The sequence below is a fragment of the Eublepharis macularius genome, chromosome 3 (genome assembly GCF_028583425.1).
Source record: "Eublepharis macularius isolate TG4126 chromosome 3, MPM_Emac_v1.0, whole genome shotgun sequence".
In the NCBI taxonomy this organism is placed as follows: Eukaryota; Metazoa; Chordata; class Lepidosauria; order Squamata; family Eublepharidae; genus Eublepharis; species Eublepharis macularius.
The window spans coordinates 20,347,700-20,368,819 of NC_072792.1; the positions used below are offsets into that span (position 1 = coordinate 20,347,700).

The 21,120-nt window shown below is 40.3% G+C and overlaps 1 protein-coding gene across 1 annotated transcript in view; it reads right to left on the reverse strand.

Annotated features, from left to right (window-relative positions):
• Positions 1-21,120, reverse strand: part of DACH1 (dachshund family transcription factor 1) — a 521,772-nt gene that overhangs the window by 57,481 nt on the left and 443,171 nt on the right. Inside the window, exon 7 of the mRNA XM_054973584.1 lies at positions 4,488-4,639. Within this exon, the coding sequence (XP_054829559.1) occupies positions 4,488-4,639 (152 nt within the window). The remainder of the gene's footprint in view (positions 1-4,487; positions 4,640-21,120) is intronic.

The following is a 21,120-nucleotide window of genomic DNA, read 5'->3' on the forward strand; positions in this document are numbered from 1 at the left end:
TCCTCTCCCTCTATTACTGACTGCCAGCCAGAGGCTGACAAGACTACTGGATAGGAAGGGAAAGGCACTTGGCCAGAAGTACTTTCTTTACCCATTTGTAATGCTGGAAATAGCAAAAGGGCTTATCCTTAAATCAGATTTATTCAAAGTCTACCACTACCCCTCTTGATTTGTTCACAGTGGGCCCTGAGCACTGGGACATTCTACCCCTTCAAGTCTTTGGCCTTCTGCAGTGACATACTTCTCTTTCTGTAGTGAGGACAGGCTGGATTTTAATTCTGATTAATCATTACCGTCGTCTTCAGTCAGTTTGATGTAGTGGTTAAGAGCAGCAGGACTCTAATCTGGAGAACCAGGTTTGATTCCCCACTCCTCCACTTGAAGCCAGCTGGGTGACCTTGGGTCAGTCTCAGCTTCTAGCTCACTCAGCCCCACCCACCTCACAAGGTGTTTTGTTTTGGGGATAATAATAACATATTTTGTAAACTGCTCTGAGTGAGTGTTAAATGTTATTATTTATTCCAAATTCCAGAATTTCAGAGGAGGAAAGGACAGGAGCTTGATTTATCCTTGTATACATGCAAATTATTTTATTGATGATTTTATCAAGCAAGTACTTTACAGAATATACAGCTACATGTACATTGCTTGTTTATATAGTTGCAGCAACCATTTTAAGCTTTCCCTGATCACTAATTGTTTAAATTGTCAATAATTCAAAATCAGCCAATATGCTGATTGTTTCATCACCCAGTCACAAAGAAGGCTGTTGTGTGTATCACCTGCAATAAATACACAGGCAGATCTAGACAACTACTCGTAAGTCGTAACTTTCCCCTCGTTAGCATTCTGCTGAAGAGAATTTCATTCTCATAAATGTTTGCAGAAGGAAGATGAAAAAAAAGGTGGTGAATTCTGACAGTACCAAATTACAGCTTTTGTTTGATCTAATGCTTGCAAATTATTTTACAATATTCATATCTTGTAGTACAGGAAGCTCCCAAGTGCAAATACAAACTTTGCTTTGTTTTCATATGTGGCAGGCTTCTTCTAAACAGCAGCGTTTACGGAGTTCATAAAGAAAGTATATCAGGTTATTTTCAAACTACCAAAAAGCTGGGATGTCTTTGCAGGTTCAGCTACTTCAACTAATTTATCTATTCCATGCTTTGCTTATATCCTCTAAAAGGTGACAACAAGTTAATAATTGGATTGCGAACTAGTTAAACATTTAAATCATGGTGAAAATAATCCAGGAAACACAAGTTGCATTTTTAGATACTGAGAAAAGTATAATGTAATGAACTGTTTAATAAAGAATGGCTTCTCCTGCCATTAGAAGAAAAGGCCACCTACATTTTATTTTTCATTTCTTGTTATAGAAGCACACCAGGTGAGAGGGCTGTGGGCAAGGATGGGGGGGGGCATGATGCCAACTGAGGTCTCACATCACTTCTGATAAAAAAAACCAGATGTGACATACAGTAGCTCTAGGAATCTTAGAGCTACCCTATGCTACTTCCTAGAGTTACCCTATGTCATTTCTGGTTTTTCCCAGAAGTGATGTGACACCGCATGCAATGCTGTGAGTTTTTATAATTTTTCTCCCACAGCTGCTCTGAGCAACAGGAGTGGCGCAAAGGGGAGAGGGTGCAAAAAACCCACCCCCACCGAAGGAATGGGACCCATACCAAGAACTAAGGCCTAATTTTCACGGAGGTACCCAACCTGTGTCTGCGGTGGTATCCGCTTTGGAATGCAGGTGCTCAAAGTGGTATAAGTTCCATACCAAAAATTAAAAAAAAATACTTTGCAGAAAGAAAACAAGCATTTCAAGGAGAAAGCTTCATACCCAATCTTCTCTTTGACATTTACAGTCCTATGAACACTTACCAGGGAATAAGTCTCACTGATGACAGTGGGACATACTTCTCATTAAACCTGCACAAGGATTGCATGGCTAGCTTTCTGTGAGAAAGGAATTATTTCTATAGAGGTGTGTTTGATCAATCATTATTTCTGTAAGAACTAAATCTCACACTGCCTCAAAAGGTACCAACATACACAACTCAATCAATTGATAATTGCCCATACCAACAAAAATGGACTTGCACTGCTAATACAGTGAAACTTTAAGTGATTAACCTAAATTAAATCAATTATGTCTTCAAGCATTACTTTATAAAAAAATACATTTTCCAGTGTTGTTTCCAGTGAAAGGACAGCCATATACATACCAAAACCACATCGCCAACGCCAGTTATTTGGCATCAATACTGAAAATCATTTCAAATCTCTTTGGCAAGAGGTTGGAAAAGAGTGGTATGCTACCATAGACGAGGCTGCAGAAATGTTGTTTGTAATCGTGCCTGATGCGTATTATTTTGTGACTATTCAGAGAAAGATGATTTGAAACTGGGAACTTAATACACCGGATTACCTGTCAAAGGAATTTTAAACCATCTAGGATTCTTTTGGGATACAATCATCCATTTATGAATATTTATGAACTTTTTTTGAATACCTTTGGGGAACCTTTTTCCAAAAATTGGGTTACGTAATCACTTGTATCTGACCATTTATTGTACCTTGTGTGAAAGAACAATAGACACCAGCGCTTTATTGATCAGAGATTTTTTAGATGTACATAGGAAGTTTTGAACAATTGGATACTTGCACTTTGTACATGTTCTTGAATATTTACAGTTTGATTTTGTTATAGCTTAATTATAAGGAATATTGCTAAAATTAGTTATTAACTATAATAAATATGACTTTTTATGATTTTAAGCTGTTAAAGTGTGTAATTGAAATCTGAAATTATTTCATATTGATTTCTTATTTAGTTTTCACGGCTTTTGTAATTTTTTTTCTGCTTTGATTCTGTGATACTCTCTTTTGTATACAACCTCCAGATGGTGCCAGGAAATCTCCTGGAATGAGAACTGATCTCCAGGCAACTGATATCTGTTCCCCTGGAGAAAATGGCTGCTTTGGCATTATACCTTGATGAGGTTCTTCCCTTCCCCAAACTCTGCCCTTCCCTGGCTCCACCCCCCAAATCTCAAGGAATTTCCCAACCTGGAGCTGGCAACCCTAAGCTAAGATCATACATCCCCATTCAAAAACACCAGTTTAAAAAGAGCCATTCATACATAAGATTATCAGATTCATTCAACCTTCTGAGGTAGGTAACTGCACTTGTATAAAAATAAAGGATTGTACAGAAACGAGAAATGTCCCAGTGTGTTTTGCTTGTTCTCATCCCCATCTGAAAAGCAACGTTCATGTTATCCACATCTCCAGTCTGAACATGAATTTATGATACAAATAACCCTTCTTTTCATGAAGAGAATAAAGTGCTCGTTTTAAAAAATCATTTACGATCACGTTAATTCTCTGAAGGTACTCCGGTTTACTTGGCGTAAATGAGATTCCGATGTGCTAAACGGAGAACCACGTACACTAACCACCCTTCACCCTCCTTGGATGAAGGACCGGATGTCAGTGTGATAGATTTCCAACACTACAGCAGACTGGAAGCTTGGAAACTCTCCAATAAATGTATCAAAGCGACTCCAATGAGGAAAAAAGAAACTGATATTGCTTTTTTCCTGCATATCCTTTGTTGATCTAACCAGAGTTAATTTTCTTTCTTGTATTTGTATGGGGAAGGCTTTTAAGAAGATGGACATGCAAAGCACAGCTGGGGAAACTGTAAGATGGCTCTGTCTTTTCTGCACGGCTGTTGGTACGTGCAACACTGAACCAGGTGGTGGTAACAATTCCATCTGCCGTACTCACGATCACTCTTTACGCAGGCAGGCTTCCCCTCTTCTCTCTCTCTCTCTCTCTCTCACTTCTCCCCCTAAAATTTCCTGTGCCAGCATGTCCTATATGCTAGTCAAAACCCTGAATAACGTTTGAGTCAGAGTGTAATATATATACAATAGACAAGCTGACTGTTGTGTGGGAAATCTGCAGAAAATTGGGTAATGCCCTTTGAAGTCTATTCTTTGAAGATAGCACTAGAATAAGCTTATTTGTAACAGAATTGATTTTTAAAAAATATTTTTTTCTTTTATATTAAGACATATTTTCCACAGATTAACGTCATTTCTACCCTGGCATTAAGGCAGCTTAAAATAACTATTTATTAAAGCAGGTTTCCTCTATTTAATACCATCAGGGAAGTTAAGCAAATCACTATGAATCATTATTCTGCAATAGAAAGTGCATTTTTGACAAAATGCTGGTGCCAGTTCTATCTTGCTCTGTATGCTCATTATTATAAGCCATATTTTATGTACTGCATTTAGATTGTTTTATAAAGTCATTTGACTACTGTGTTGCGTTTAATAGTTTAAATGACTGAACGAATTTCCCTCGTTCTTATGAACTAGTTAAAGCTCGATTGATTGCATTCACGTCAACAATTCACTGGCTTATCTGGGTTGGTTTTTCATTGATCTACAAGGCAAGCCTACCTGGATATTTGTCAGAAGGGTTTCTATGGACGACAATCCATCAGGAAAAAGAAAAGGAGATGGAAAACCTGGAGGTAGTGGCTGCCCGTGCCCAGTTAGCGAAAGTTTGTCAAGGCTGTCTCTTGCGGTTGGTGTGGAGAGCGAGGTCTCATCTGTATGTGATTGAAACAAAAATATAGAACAAGTTACGCTTGTCTGTTTTTATTAGACCTCAGTAATGGCTTCCCTAGTGGTTTCCAGAACATTTATTGCAAATTGGTTCCTGCTATCAGGAGAAAATGCTTTCTGCTGAATTTTCTTTAATGAAAAAGCTGTGGAGATACAACAAGATAACATTAATGAGTAACTTTATAAGCCTTTTAAATGCAGTCTCTAATGAGACTGAGTTTACAGTGCCATAGAATCTTTTTAAAACAAATATTATCTCACATATACTTGTGATAATATATTTAGGCTGACTTTATGGGTACCTTCCCAATTATCTCATTTTAGTCTGTTAGCTTGTTTGGATTGACAATAGACTAATATTTCCTAATACGATACATATTTTTTTATGTTGCATGGGTGTGTTTATGTGCAGATAATTCTTATTTAGTTAACCCATAATAAACCATCTTCTTGATCTACGAAGAGGATGTGAAAACAGATTTGCATAAGCAGATTGCCCTTATGGGTCAGGATGGTGCTATATCGGCGGGGTGGTGGAGTTGGTGACAGAGGTGTCCTGCATCCAGCTCTGGGAATTTATGCACGATGTTCCTGGATGTAGGACTTTCCCCCTGGAATAACACAAACTACACCCACCCAGATCCATTAGTCTCAGTGAAAACATCCATGTTAGCAGGGCTTTTTTCTGGGAAAAGAGGTGGTGGAACTCAGTGGGTTGCCCTCAGAGAAATGGTTGCATGGCTGGTGGCCCCGCCCCCTGATCTCCAGACAGAGAGGAGTTTAGATTGCCCTCCGCGCCACTTGGCGGCGTGGAGGGCAATCCAAACTCCCCCCTGTCTGGAGATCAGGGGGCGGGGCCACCAGCCATGTGACCATTTTCAAGAGGTTCCGGAACTCTGTTCCACCGTGTTCCAGCTGAAAAAAAGCCCTGCATGTTAGAAGTAGGAAACAGCTGGTCCCCTCCGGAGAGTGGCAACCTTCTGTTTATTAAAAGAGGGTCTCAGCATTGTGGCTCCTACAGATGACTACATCATAGACTCAAATTAATATTAAGGGTCACAGAGGAATAATAATGTGGATATATTGTCCCTTTTTGTCAAACTCATGATTTCTTCCAACCCAGTTTACATTTATATACATTTATAAACTGTAACTCTAAAATTATTGGCTGATTTATCTCCATCACTTGCACAAAATTGGAGCCTGTTTCAGGGATGTCATACTGGTATACAATGAATTATCAAAAAAGTACAATGCATTTATTTTATTTACTTCATGTAGACCCAGCCTTTCTCCCCAGGGGGGACCCAAAGCCGCATACATCCTCACAGCAGCCCTGTGAAGTAGGCTTAGGCTGCAAGCGGGACTGGCCCAAGGATAGCCAACAACCCTCAGTGGCAGATATGGGATTTATGCCTGGTCTCCCAGATCAAGGCTGGCCCTCTAAACACTATACTGCACTGGCACCACTCATCAATTCAAAGCAATATAGGTTAATGCTTAGCATTGATAAGAATGCTCAAAGCACTTCACTTCCCTGCTCTGCATGGAAGCTTGCAGAATAATCTTGAGCCAGTCATTCTCTGTCAGCCAAACTGACCTCACAGGGTTGTTGTTGACAGGACAGAATGGAGGAGGGGCAAATGAAGTGGAAAGCTGTTTTGGGTCCCGATAGGGAGAAAATCAGGTATAAATAAATATAAGTTTTATCATCTAGAGCCCTGTGGCACAGAGTGGTAAGCTGCAGTACTGCAGCCCAAGCTCTGCTCATGACTCGAGTTCGATCCTGTCAGAAGCTGGGTTCAAGGTAGCCGGCTTGAGGTTGACTCAGCCTTCCGAGGTTGGTAAAATGAGTACCCAGTTTCCTGTGGGTAAAGTGTAGATGACTGGGGAAGGCAATGGCAAACCACTCCATAACAACAACAACAAAAAAGTCTGCCAAGAAAACGTCATGATGTGATGTCCCCTCATTGGTCAGTAATGACTTGGTGCTTGCACCTTTACATTTAATCTAGATACATGATACTGAACAGTTTAAGAATAGGGCAGAGAAATGGATTTCTCATGCTGATGGGATTTAACACATTTTTATCAAGTGGCAAGTGGGGCAAGTGGGGATTTATAATTTGGTAGTCCCAGGGTTAGTCTAACAATATTGTGTACTGTTATATACATGTATAACTTGAAATGGTTTTAATTGCCCTCAAATAGTCTTATTGCTTCTATAAGGGCCAATCCGTTTGTCTCTAAGTGGTCCCAATTAATATCTGAAAAAATTAAAACTTTGGGCATTGATCTAGACTCTCTGGCTAACTCCAGTGAAAAATATATATTTAGAACAATCCAGAGGAGAATTTAGGATATTGATTTGCAGCTGATAAATGCCGGAGCAGTGGGGACTTGCTCCTCCCTGTTTTCAAGCCTTTCCATTCACAAGACACTACGGTCCAGTATTTCTCGACTCTAGTAATCCCCTCTCAGCGTAGAGCTTTTATGCTGGCTAGACTTAATATATTCTCCTCAGCCGTGGTCGCCAGCAGATATAAGGGTATCCCCCATGAGGCAAGACACCACAGGTGCCACTGCTGGGAACCCGATTCTATTCAGCATATACTTCTACACTGGCCATTGTTTACCCAGCTGCACACACAATTGATCAGTCCTCTTTTTCAAACCTCTGAGATAGTGACTACTAGAGGTGTGGAATTTTTGTTAGCGGACAGACTTCCTGAAATTACCGAGCAGGTGGCAGAGTTTCTGGCAAACGTATTGAGGGTGAAAGAAAGGGAAAAATTGAAAAAGGGAAAAGGAAGAGAGAGGAAGGGGGGAAACAGGAGGGAGAAGGCTGATTGTGACACCTGAGATTATTGTCGGGTTTTAGGGGGGGTTGATTATTAGCTGGGTACGTCACAATTACCTGTAACCCACTCTGCTCTCATGCTGACAAACTGGCAAATTGTATTGTATTGCCATTTTTCCCCGATGTGTGTACTATGCCAATAAAGGTTATTGGAAATTGGAATTAACTAGGATTTTTTTAAAAAAATATTGTAAGCTGCCTTGAGCTAAATGGAAAGACAGGGTAAAATGTTTTAATAAATAAACAAAACAAATGCCCGCCTAATTAATTTTGACGAGATCTAGCCCAGACTCTTCTCTTTTCAGTCCCACTTGAGTTGAACGTTAAGTACATACTTAACTCTTCCACTGAAATGAGTGGAGTGTAATTAACCCATTCCTGAATTTTATGTCATAAGATGTATCAGCTGTTATCTTTGTGTTTGACGCATATACAGTTCTGTGCTAAGGGCTCAACTACAAAAGATGCTGGGCTTGCCAGCAATGGAGCCCCTAGCATTTTCCATCTAAACATCAGGCATGCAGTTCCAATTGAGACAGTGGCACAAGGGGGAGGGAGTTAAGCCTTCCCCATCCCACCATTTTCTGGACCTAAAACTGCCCCAGGAAATTTCTGTTTGACCTATTAGGAGAAACATACAAGTGCTGATATGGTTGCCACATGTTTGCACCAACAGGGCACAAGAGACAACGTCACTTGGAAAATGGCATGGAGTGAATGCACCTCTTTTTTAAAGGGCAAAACCGCGAGCTGTTCATGGAGCTCCAGGTGCCTCTTTTAGATGAGCCCTAAGTTGTTCTTTTCATCAAAAGTAGGGTCACCAATTCTGGGTTGGGGAATTCCTGGTGATTTGTGGATGGAGTCTGGGAAGGCAGGGTTTGGGGAGGAGCCTCAGTGTGGTACAATGCCACAAGGCCCACCTTCCAAAGCAGCCATTTTCTCCTTGAAAATTGATCTCTGTAGTTAGTTGCAATTCTGGGAGATGACCCAACCCTACCTATAAGTTATGAAATAAAAGTATGAATGTACTAACCTTAGCTAGCCTTAACTAAGCTAGGTGCCTTGCTACACATGAAGAATATTTGCTCTAGAGTATCTCCTAAATCTCGAGTTTCTCTAAACTCTAGATCTCATACTTCTCTTAGTGGAAGAGAAGTATGAGATCTGATCCAAAGTTGTAAACTGTAATACTTTTCAGTCTACTAGTGTGTCTGCTCTGCTTGGGATGGCTGTCCTTCCACCAATCGAGAAGAAAAAAAACCTTATTCTTAAAATGAAACAAAATGACATTCCACACATTGACTAAATACCATTTATACCAATAAACGATAAAAAACATTGAACTGCAATATACAAATAAATGCCTGAACTTACGTTGAACTTATTTTAATTAAAGTTTAACTTAGAAAAAAACCCCAGATCATCTGATGTAAAGCGACTTTGTTTTCTTAACATGTCGTGTGAAATAAACTTTTTAGTGTGAGTATATTTGAAGAAAAACAAATGTATATATCATACACAGGAAGACTGGATATTTGTGGATATGAGATAAGGATATTTTGAAAAAAATGTTTTTAAAGGGGGAAAAGTGCACACATTGCAATTGTTAGCCAATGAAAACACTGCACAGATCATAATTACAAAAATGATATGACTCTTGCCATTAAAGTATTTCAAAAATTCTTACACAAACTTCAGATAACCCTGTGGTATAATTGTACTCCCAACAAATGCTGTAATTTATGGTCAGTGCAATTTTTGTGTTCAGGGACCTCATTCTTTAATTCTGCCCCAAAGAGACAACATACATTTCCTCCACAAGCCTGTTATGAGCACCTCCTCTTTTCAAGAAGATTAATGCAGAAAGCATAAACAGGTATTGCTAAGACATTATGCAACTAAAATATCATTTGATATTCCATACACAGAGGCATGGTCAGAAACATGATGGGATAATTTATGGGGTCCAACCTATTCCATCCCACTAGCTAGGCTAGCCAGGTCTCCCCATATAGCAGGAGATGCGCCCCCCCCCCCCAGCCTTGACTTCTCATTCCCTGCTGCTACTCAAGAGGGTGGTGGGGAGAGGGGGTGGGGTGAGTGATTTGGCATTATGCCAACCTGAGAAACTGGAAGTGATGCCATTGCCTCAGGACAATGCACCCATGAGTTCGCTGAATCCTAGAGCTTCACCCCAATGCTATGACTTCAATCGTTGTTTCATGCTGGAAGTGATGCTGCACCTTGGTATGATACATCATCATACCAATGGGGAATACCATTGTTTGAATTATCTCAATCTTGGTTCCCAGAGAGACATCTCTGTCTCTAAGGATCTTCTCTAGCTCCCTCACAGCTGCTCTTCCAAGTCTCAATCTTCTGATTTCTTTTTTTTTTTTTTAGAAAAATTTTTATTGGGTTAGAATATTATTATTTTTACATTACATTCAATTTTCCCCAAATTTTTCATTTCTAACCCCCTCCCTTTCCCCCCCTTTTGTTGACTTCCAACAGCTTTCCCCCCCTCTGTCCCTTTTCCCTTACTTCTATTAAATTCCTCTATCTAAAACAGATATACATTCTCCATTATATTAAGCAGTACATCTTTAACTCCTTTACTTACTATACACCCAAACTGTACGTCCTTGGATAAACAATTTATCCCCTTTTCCCATTTTGAATATTTCTATATATCATAAACCTATATATCATAAACCATAAAAATTTCCCACATTTAAATCAAACAAATCAAACAATTTGATTTGTTCTCTATATGTTACTCATTTCATCTTTTTATGGTAATTCTATATAGCTCATCACATAGTCAATCAATTTAACTCTTCTGTACATTCAGTTTGGTGCATATAAATCTTATCAAAGAAAGAAAATATTGTTAGTTACTCAATCCTCATGTTTAAACCTTATCATTAATTATTCTCTATCAATGTTCTATCAATTAACCTATACATATCTATATATATATATCAATCTATTAATCTAACTGCTTATAAGTTCACTTTTCTCTTCCTCCCCCGGTAAAGTCACCCCTCTCTTTTATACTTATATTATACTTCAGTAGTTCTCAAACTGCCACAGTTTTCCTCCCACCTCCCATTTCTTCTCCAGATGTTGTTTCAGCTTCTCCCAGTCCGTGTTAAACTGCCCTGAGTCCAGATCTCTCAATTTTCTCGTCATCTTGTCCATTTCAGCCATATACAGCAATTTGTAGATCCAATCTTCAATAGTTGGCACTTCTTGTACTTTCCATTTTTGCGCATACAAAAGTCTAGCTGCTGCTGTCATATAAAATATCAACGTCCTATGATGGGCTGGAATTCCCTCCATTCCCAAGTTTAGTAGCAGGAGTTCTGGGTTCTTATTTATTTGAAACTGTAAAATTTCACTCATTTCTCTTATTATTTCCCCCCAGTACTGCCTAGCTACCTCACACGACCACCACATGTGGTAGAGGGAGCCCTCATGTTTCTTACATTTCCAGCATTTATTAGAAGTATTCAAGTTCCCTAGCGCAATCTTCTTTGGTGTCATGTACCAACGATAAATCATTTTGTAAATGTTCTCTTTAATATTAGTACATGTCGTTATCTTCATTGTAGTTTTCCACAAGTATTCCCATGCCTCCATTGTTATTTCTTTATTAAAATTTATAGCCCATTTCACCATCTGTGTTTTAACTGTCTCGTCCTCAGTATACCATTTCAGCAGTACTTGGTATACCTTGGATATTCTTTTCTTATCTTCTTTAAGAAGGGTCTGCTCTAGTTCCGAGTTCTCTGTTCGTATGCCCCCTTTTGCAGAGTCCGAATTGTATAAGTCTCTGATCTGCCTATACTGGAACCAATCATAGTTAGGTGATAGTTCCTCTTGCGTCTTTATTCTAAGTTTAGATACTTCAATTTTAGTTATTTCTTTGTACGTTAAGCATTGTTGTTCATTATCAACAGCTCTCGGGTCTATCACCTCATATGGAACCACCCACAAGGGGGTTCCTTCTTGTAGATAAATTCTGTACTTCTTCCAGATTGTATATAAACTTCTCCTTACAAAATGATGCAGGAACATCGAGTTGACCTTCACTTTGTCATGCCATAGGTATGCGTGCCATCCAAAAATTTTTTTATATCCCTCTAGGGCTAATAGTTTCTTATTCTTTAATGTCATCCACTCTTTTAGCCAAACTAGGCAGATTGCATCATGATAAAGTCTCAGGTTGGGCAGTTGCATTCCGCCTCTTTCCTTTGCATCTTGTAAAACTTTTACTTTCACTCGAGGCTTCTTGCCTGCCCAAACAAAATCTGATATTTTCCTCTGCCATTTTTCAAATTGTTTAGAGTCTCTGATGATTGGTATTGTCTGTAGCAAAAACATTACTCTTGGTAACACATTCATCTTAACTGCTGCAATCCTGCCCAGCCATGACAAGTTCAATCTATTCCATTTGATCAAGTCTCTCTCTATCTGAATCCATAATTTTTCATAATTATTCTTGAACAAATCTATATTTTTTGCAGTCAGCTCAACTCCCAAATATTTCACCTTACTAGTTACTTCACAATCCGTTGTTTCCATTAACAATTGTTGTTTCTGCTTAGTCATGTTTTTGCATAGTATCTTTGACTTCTTTTTGTTAATGAAGAAACCTGCCAAGTCTCCAAACTCCTTAATCTTATCTATCACTTTTGGCATGTTCTCCAGTGGGTCTTCTACAATTAACATTATGTCATCTGCAAATGCTCTGACCTTATATGAATAGTCCTTTATTTTTATTCCTCGTATTTCCTCGTCTTGTCGTATTTGTATCATCAGAATCTCCAATACTAAAATGAACAACAATGGAGATAACGGGCAACCTTGTCTTGTTCCTTTACTAATCGTCAATTTCTTGGTCAGTTCATCATTCACTACAATTGCTGCAGTCTGGTCTCTATAAATTTCCTTAATTGCTTTGACAAATCTTTCTCCCAGTTGTAGCTTTTCCATAGTGGCAAACATAAAGTCCCAGTTTAAATTGTCAAACGCTTTTTCAGCATCTACAAAGAAGAAACCAACCTCTTTGTCACAACGCTTGTCATAATATTCAATAGCATTGATCACTGTCCTTAAATTGTCTCTTATTTGTCTGTCTGGCAAAAAGCCTGCTTGTTCCTCCTCTATAACTTCCGAGAGCCACCCCTTCAATCTCTCCGCCAATATCTTCGCAAAAATTTTATAGTCATTGTTAAGTAGTGATATAGGTCTGTAATTTTTCACGTTGGTCAGGTCTTGGCCCTCTTTTGGGATCAATGATATATTCGCTTCACTCCAAGTATCTGGAATCCTTTGATCCCTAAAAACTCCATTCATCACCTCTTTTAGGAATGGTGCCAGTTCATTGGCCATTATCTTATAAAATTTAGCCGTAAGTCCATCTGGCCCTGGCGCCTTTCCTAGATTTGCGGATTGTATTGCCTTACTTATTTCCTCATCAGTTACTTCACTGTTCAACTTATTTCTCCAAGCTTCCGAGATTTCTGGAAGTTTGGTTTTCTCCAGATATGATGCTATTGATTCTTTGTTTACTTCTTTTTTATTATACAGCTTAGCATAAAATTTATAAAAGGCTCTACTGATGGTAGTCTGCTCCAAGTACGTTTTATTTTCTTCACAGATTTTATTTATTGTTTTCTTTTCCCTTTTCTTCTTCAATTGCCATGCCAAATATTTCCCAGGTTTATTGGCACCCTCAAACGCTTTTTGATTCAATCTTTTAAGGTTCCACTCCAATTCTTTATTACTCATTGCTGTTAGCTGTTCTTGAAGAATTTTGATTTCCTGGTATATTTTCTTTTTTCCTGGTCTCTTTTTTAACTGTGCTTCTTTGGCTTTTATTTTCTCCTCAATCTCTTGTCTTTTCTCCTCTTTCTTTTTCCTTGCTCTACCATTTAAGTCCATTAGTATGCCCCTTACAACCGCCTTGTATGCATCCCAAACTTTGTTGGTTGGTACTTCTTTGTTCACGTTGTATTGTATGAAAAACTTTGTCTCTCTTCTCAATATTTCCATATTCTCTCTTTCCTGTAACAAGTCCTCATTTATTCTCCAGGCTTTCCTTTTTCTCCTTTTTCCAAATTTCCATATAATTGGGTTGTGATCTGAGCCTACCATCGGCATTATTTCTACCTCCTTAGTCCATAACGCTAAGTCTTTTGAGGCCCAGATCATGTCAATTCTTGATAATGTAAGATGCCTTGCAGAATAAAAAGTAAACTGTCTGGTTTTAGGATATTCTCTCCTCCATACATCTTCGAGAGTCTCTTGTTGAATCAACTCAAAAAAAAGCTTTGGCAATAGTCCTCTTTTCTTTTGTGCTGTTGTAGTCTTTTTTGTCTAATTCCAAATCTGTCACTCCATTGAAGTCTCCAGCAAGAATTATCTGGTCATATGCAAGATCGTCTAAATGCTTCCTTAAATCCTCAAAGAAGCTTTCCTTTGCACCATTAGGTGCATAAAGTCCGACTACCAACACTCTCTTTAAATTCCAATTACATTCCACTGCTACAAATCTAGCTTCCACATCTCTCATAACAAATTTTGGCTGCAGCTCCTCCTTTATGTACAACACCACTCCTCTTTTTTTCTTGTTGGAGGCCGCTACAAATTCTTTGCCCAATTTTCCAGATTTTAAATATTTTACATCCTGTTTTCTAATATGGGTCTCCTGCAAACAAACAATATCACATTTTTGTTTTAGTAGCCAATGAAAAATATTTTTCCTCTTATTCGGTGAGTTTAGTCCATTTACATTCCAAGATAATACTTTACACTCCATATTCATAGTTTTGTTGGTAAGTCTTTTTCATTGTCCTTAATAAATCGCTCCATCTCCCGCTCAGATCTGATGCGTTTTTTTGCCCCTCCAAACTCAAAGGACACTCCTTCCGGTAGCTCCCATCTGTACCTAATATTCATGTCCTTCAAAGTCTGAATTAGCACTTTATATTTTTTCCGGTCCAATAACACTGATCTGGGCAGTTCCTTCATTATAATAATCGTCTTGCCATCAATCTCCAATGGATCTTGAAACTGTTTTGTCACAATCCTCTCTTTCATGTTTCTAGTTGTAAACTGCACAATCACATCCCTTGGTAATTTCCTCTGGGTTGCAATTCTCGAGTTCACACGGTACGCCACATCTAGGATAGCCACAACTTCCTCCTCCTCCTTCCCCAGGTATTCAGCCAACACCTCAGTCATCTGTTCTTGCGCTGACTTTTCTTCCACTTCTGGCAAGCCACGAAAACGTAGCTGCTTCTCCATATGTTTAGTTTCTGCAACTGACATTCTCCCCTTCACCAATCTCATCTCTGTTTGTTGCGTGTCTGCTAAATTCTCCATCGCGTCTTCTACTGTTTTAACTCTCTGCTGCGTTCCTTGTAGTTCACTTCGTATTGTTTCCATACCTTTTTTCACTTCTGACAGCTCCGATTTTACTGTCTGTGTAACCTCTTTAACCTCTTTTATCAGCTCCAATTTCGTGTCCTTAAGTTCTTTAATCATATCTAAAAGTTTTTTGTCCAGGTTTTTATCCAGGTTTTCTATTGCCGATTGCCACTCTTTTTTTGACATCGTGGGGCTTGCTTTAGCTCGCTCCCACGAATCCGCTCTCTTCCTTAACTCCGTGGCGTAAAATTTAACGTTTTTCTATTTTAAATGTCCCGGTCTTCTTATAGAAATTAAGTTTTAAAGAGTCCAAAATGTCGGGCGTCTTTTCTCTATGGTTTCTCTATGATTTTGTAATCCAAGATGGCCTACTTCCTCTTCCGCTGAAGCCGCGACCCTTCCCCTTTCAAAAATGGCGATTCCCTACTTCCTGCCCTCCAGCAAGGGCCGCTTCTCTCCAGCCACTCTATTGTTATTACGCACTTCCTGTCTCCCGTCTTCCCACAGCAGATCTCGCGATGGTGTCTTTTTCTCACAGCTCCAAAGCCACAGGTATTCAAAACAATAGTCCCATTTCTTTAATAACTTCTTTAAACTTAGTCTCTTTTTAAATTCGATTCCTGCCGAGTCTTCCCCTCCTTTTCACTAGTCTGTTGCAGTTTAAAAATCTACTTTTTTTCCTCTCTGTTTTTATCAATCTGTCCCGTCTCAGAAGATAATGATCTTTACCTTCTCTTCACTTTTCTCGGGTTGTAATCGCTGTTTTGATTTTAAGTTCTCCTCTCAGCTTCTTCCCCCAATCGATGCTTGGGTATGTAGGTCTTATGCCAGCCGAATTGGCCCCAAAACTGCCGCAGAGATTATAGCCGACCCGTCGCAAGGTGGGACCTCAAGGATCGGGGGGAGACTCGCTGTGTAGAGCCCCCCCTCGTCCGAGATCTAGCTCACCCTAGGGTCTTGAGCGTTCTTTGCCTGCTCCCCGCCTGAGAGCAGTCGGCCGCGGGCTATTTTCACCCCGCCGGCCGGTTAAAACGGCAGTCCGGTCAGCTCCGCAAGTGGAGCTGCGTTAGACCTCCATGGATCCCAAACAGGAAGTGTCAATCTTCTGATTTCTTCATTGCAGTCTCCATTTTGGTTGATGATTGAGCCAAGGAATAGAAAATTTTGAGCAACTTCAATTTCCTTATTGTCAACTTTAAAATTGCGTAATTTCTCAGTAGCCATTACTTTTGTCTTCTTGATGTTCAGCTGTAATCCTGCTTTGGGGCTTTCTCCTTTTACCTTCATCAGTAGTTATTTCAGGTCTTCACTATTTTCTGCCAGTAACGTGGTGACATCTGCATATCTCAAATTGTTAATGTTCCTTCCATCTATTTTCACTCCACCTTCTTCTAGATCTAATCCAGCTTTCCTTATGATATACTCTGCATTGAGGTTGAACAGGTAGGGAGATAATATGCATTCTTGTCTGACACCCTTGCCAATTGGAAACCATTCCGTTTCCCCATATTCTGTCCTGACAGTAGACTCTTGTCCAGAGTACAGGTTGCGTTTCTTGGATACACACCTTAACGCAGTGAGGGTGTTTGAGTGTGTCAGTGAAGCTGAGAGCAACACCATCATTGATACTGAATCACTTTTCTCTACTCCTTGAATTCTCCTGCCAGGGTACCAGTTTCAATTGGCAACCTTATCCACTGGCTTCTTAGCGCGATGGACTGTTTGTTCAAATTGTACTCTATCTTGGTTTCTGTTTCTTGTTTAAGTCTTTTTAACTCCGATTTCAATAAAAGAGATAAATTTAGTCTGGCAGCTTGATAGCTCTGAGTTCTTGGAGCAATGGTTTCTACACTAATAGGGCCACATTATATAATATATGGCAACCAGGATCCTCTGACCCAGTTTTGTTTGGTGTATAAGTCTTATGAGAGACCAGCATTCAAACTGAAGTTCTGGAGAAAGAGGCACTAAAGTACAAATGGAAACTGAAAAGTGGAGCTGTTTCTGGCATTAAAAAATGAAACTAATGTTGGTGGAAGACAAGAGTTTCTTTTTGCTTTGTTAAAATCTAGGAAAACAACACCCTGTACTTGTAAGAATTGCCTACAGCGAGAGGGAAATCCAAGAGACAAAGAAACATACTGAACCCCAGATCAATAATTGCAACTTTTCTGGGCAGTATCAGGGAATTCAATGAAACACAGCCAGCACATAATGAACAGCTTGAGCAATTTATATCTTGCAGGTCCATTCCTGAGGAAGAAATAGTCCTGACCTTGCTTACTGTGATGTAAGGTTTCTGGGGTACTGCACAACTTTCATTCTCCAGCACTGCCTGGCAATACTACTTATGTTGATGTCTCAGATGCTGTGAGAGCTAATCTTTCCATCTCTGACTGAAGAATCCTATAGATTCTACCAGCAACATCAGAGAAGTGCAGAATGGATGGTGTAGTTTGTGAGGCATTCGGGAACTCGTCAGAGCATTGCCAACCTGAAGAAACAATGCCTCGAGAGACCAATTTATTATACGAATGGCTACAGAAAAAGCTACCCAGTTGTCTGAACACTAACATTCACAAAGACCAAGTGGCTTGTGCCACAGAAGCCGCTGAGAAGAAAAGCCAGGAACTGAGCATGAATCAGGAAGCAAATTTCTCAGAAAGCAATGGGGCAAGAACCCCTTGGGGGTGGAAACTTCTGTCAAGTTGCAGCTGACTTACGGTGACCTTGTAAGGTTTTCAAGGCAAGAGATAAACAGATGTGGTTTGCCATTGCCTGCCTCTGCACAAAGACCCTCTTGGTGGTCTCCCATCCAAGTCCTAGCCAGGGCTGACCCTGCTTAACTTCTGAAATGTGATGATATTGAACTAGCCTGGACCATCCAAGAGTCTCATACATGGAGATATTATGCTCAAATTACACAGAGAATGCTGGCCATTGGTAACTTGCACATCATGCCAGAAGGACACATTGCAGTGTCCTGTAGAACTCTCAACCTACGTTAGAACTTTCAATGCTTTCCTTGACAAGTGGGCGTTTGAAAAGATGGAGGTACAGAGTACATAATTTTCAGGGATACTGTAGGATCTTATTGCATATATGCTATCTAAAACAGAAGTAAGAGGAGCCATTGGCTTATATCCCAAACTGAAGGTATTCCCACTAGAATGCTGCTGGATGCCAGAACCAATCTTCAGACATTGAGTGATTCCGCATACGTTGGATAATGCACTTCCAATCCTCTTTATAGATCATTTGGAATGGATTTTTTTGTGTGCGGAACAAAAAATCCACCTCAAACGATTGATAAAGTGCATTGAAAGTGCATTATCCAACGTGTGCAGAATCAGCCATTGTCTAAAGTTCCCCATTGGAAGAAAATTTCACATTCCTGAAGACCTACAAAGAGTGCTCCCCCTCCTCTCAGCCTATGCCTGAGATTTCCTGCCTAGTGACTGTGGGGGAGGGAACACGCTTCCTTCAGACTTTTCTTCGCCACAGCAGGGAAAGGAGGGAGGGATGCACAGAAGACCACTTGATGAACGCAGGGAAGTGCAACCCTGTTTCATCTTCCTGGCTTCTGTGCAGTCCCACATGAGAGATTAGCAAGCTCACTTATCACGGAAAGGTGGGGGGGGGGGCTGATCAGTGAAACAGTGTCTGTAAAAAAGCAGCCTCATTCTTTTGGCCAGAATCCAGGGGACTGGAAACCAAATCTTGTCTGGGTGAGAAGAGACCTTTAAGAATACACCTTGTAGGTCTAATTTGATTTTTGGCTATAACTCTTGGAAATAGAGGAATAGAAATGAAGGCATAAAAAAGAATATTTGGAAGGCATCTCTCAGAAAAAAGGGGTCCGTCGCTGCCCAGGAACAGTACATATGGCACTTCTGGGTTGAATTGGGCTGCAAATAAGTCTAAGCAAGGGTGACCCCAGTGGTGGAAAACTGGGAGCAAATAACTGTTGGAGTGACCATTCGTGGCTTTTTAAAGAGGTACTGCTTAGGGCATCAGCTATGCAGTTGGTATGACCAGCAATACAGATAGCCTGAAGGGAGATGTCTCTTTGAATGGCCTGTTTCCAGATCTGATTGGATTCTGTGGATAGAGCAAGGAAACCTGTGCATCCTTGTGTGCTGATATAGAATTTTGTGCTCGTGTTGTCTGTTGCAAGTAGAGCCTTTCTGTCCTGCAGGATACCTGCAAAAGAACACAACGCATACCTATAATTCAAGCAAATTTATACGCAGTCTAGATTCTGCTCTTGACCAGTAACCATGAACATGCAATTGACCACAATGTGCTCCCCAGTAGATAAGGAGGCATCGGGGATTACTTGGATGTCATGGTAAGGAGAACCGAACTCGCTTCCCTTGAAGAGACTGCAGTCTTGAGAACTCCAGTGGAGGGATCCTACAACCGATCTGGGAATACAAAACCTTAACCACTGGGAATTTATCTGGGGTTTAAAGTGAGCCAGGAACCAATTCTGCAAAGTTCTCATACTGAGCCTGGCAAAAGGTACTACCAGGGCTTTTTTTCTGGGAAAAGAGGTGGTGAAACTCAGTGGGTTGCCCTCAGAGAAAATGGTCACATGTCTGGTGGCCCCGCCCCCTGATCTCCAGAGAGAGGGGAGTTTAGATTGTGCGGCTCAGAGGTCAATCTAAACTCCCCTCTGTCTGGAGATCAGGGGGCAGGGCCACCAGACATGTGACCATTTTCAAGTGGTTCCGGAACTCCGTTCCCCCTGAAAAAAAAACCTGGGTACTACAGCTGTAACTGATGCCATCAATCTTAGGAGCCTTTGAATGGACCTAGCAGTTTGAAATCTATGCACTGAAAAATGGCACACCATAGACTGGATGGCCCTCTGTAGAGAGAGGAAGGTTCTTCCTTGCGTACAATTCAAGGTAGCCCCTATGAAGTCAACAGTCTGGGAATGGCACAGATGGGATTTTTACCAGTTGACCACCAGGCCTGGAGAGGAGAGAGTGGTGACTTTGAAGTGTACATTGCATTCTGGAAGGGATTAGGATGGAGTTTATAAAAGCCAGTTATCCAAATTGAGGAAAATGAAGTAGTCATTTGACCTAAGATATGCAACTACAACCAACATACAATAGGCTGGGACCTTGGGGGACCGAAACTCTAAGTAATAACTTTTAAGAACTACAGATAGCGCCCAAGAATCATTAATAACTGAACATCAAAAGGAACTGGACAAAGAAGTCTATTATTATAAATAGAAGCAACCTCCTGTAACTGTCATTGGTAGGGCTTACCATCAGAAATACAGTCCTTAGAAGACTGAAAAGGATGCTTTACCCTTGGTTTCTGTTGTTTCTTCACCTGGGAGTGTGCCTCAAAGGAAGGACGGCAGGGCACATGGGGGTGGACAGGTCAGTACCTATAAGGCCTCTAATAAGGTTGTTGATGTCTAGGGAAGTACCTGGGCTTATAGGTAGGGGCAGTTTGAAGAGTAGTCTTCAGAGATTTTGCAGGAGCATTATTTTTGTGTAGCCTATCGAGCATGCCATCAGTCTAAGAGCTAAATAGGTCCTTTCCCTTGATAGGCATGTCTCTTGCTCTGGTATCATTAGGTACAGCAGAGTTACATAGCCAAGAGTGGCATCTTAAAACTACTGCTGAAGCAATTGTTCTGTGGGAATAGTGGGCAACATGTCTGGCAGCATTTAACTACTGTTTCCCTAGTTTAACTCCTTCTGCACGTGCATCTTTGTTAAAGCCTTCCTATCCTCAGGAAAGATCTCGATATATGTGCTCCCATAAAAACATTTGGTGTCTACTCGTTATGGCAGTGAAGTTAGCTACTTCTAAGCTCCAAGCCCCTGAAGAATAAATTTTACATCCTAGACCATCTAGCAATCAATCAACACAATCAACAAGAGCAGTATGGGAATCCCCTTTCTGTCAGAAGGGAATAATATCCACCACTATAGAGTTAATTTGCAGAACGCACAAACAAAAATCCTCTCCTCTCTTCTCCAACTTTATTTTCATTTTTTCTTGTGGAGAGAGAGGTTGAAGCAAGCTTGGCCCAAACAGATTGGGCTATGTACACTGAAACATGGGAAGAGCTACAGGTCCTATGTTGGTGTTGTTTCACACTTTCAATATTGGGTCCAAAGGCTTTCTAAAGAT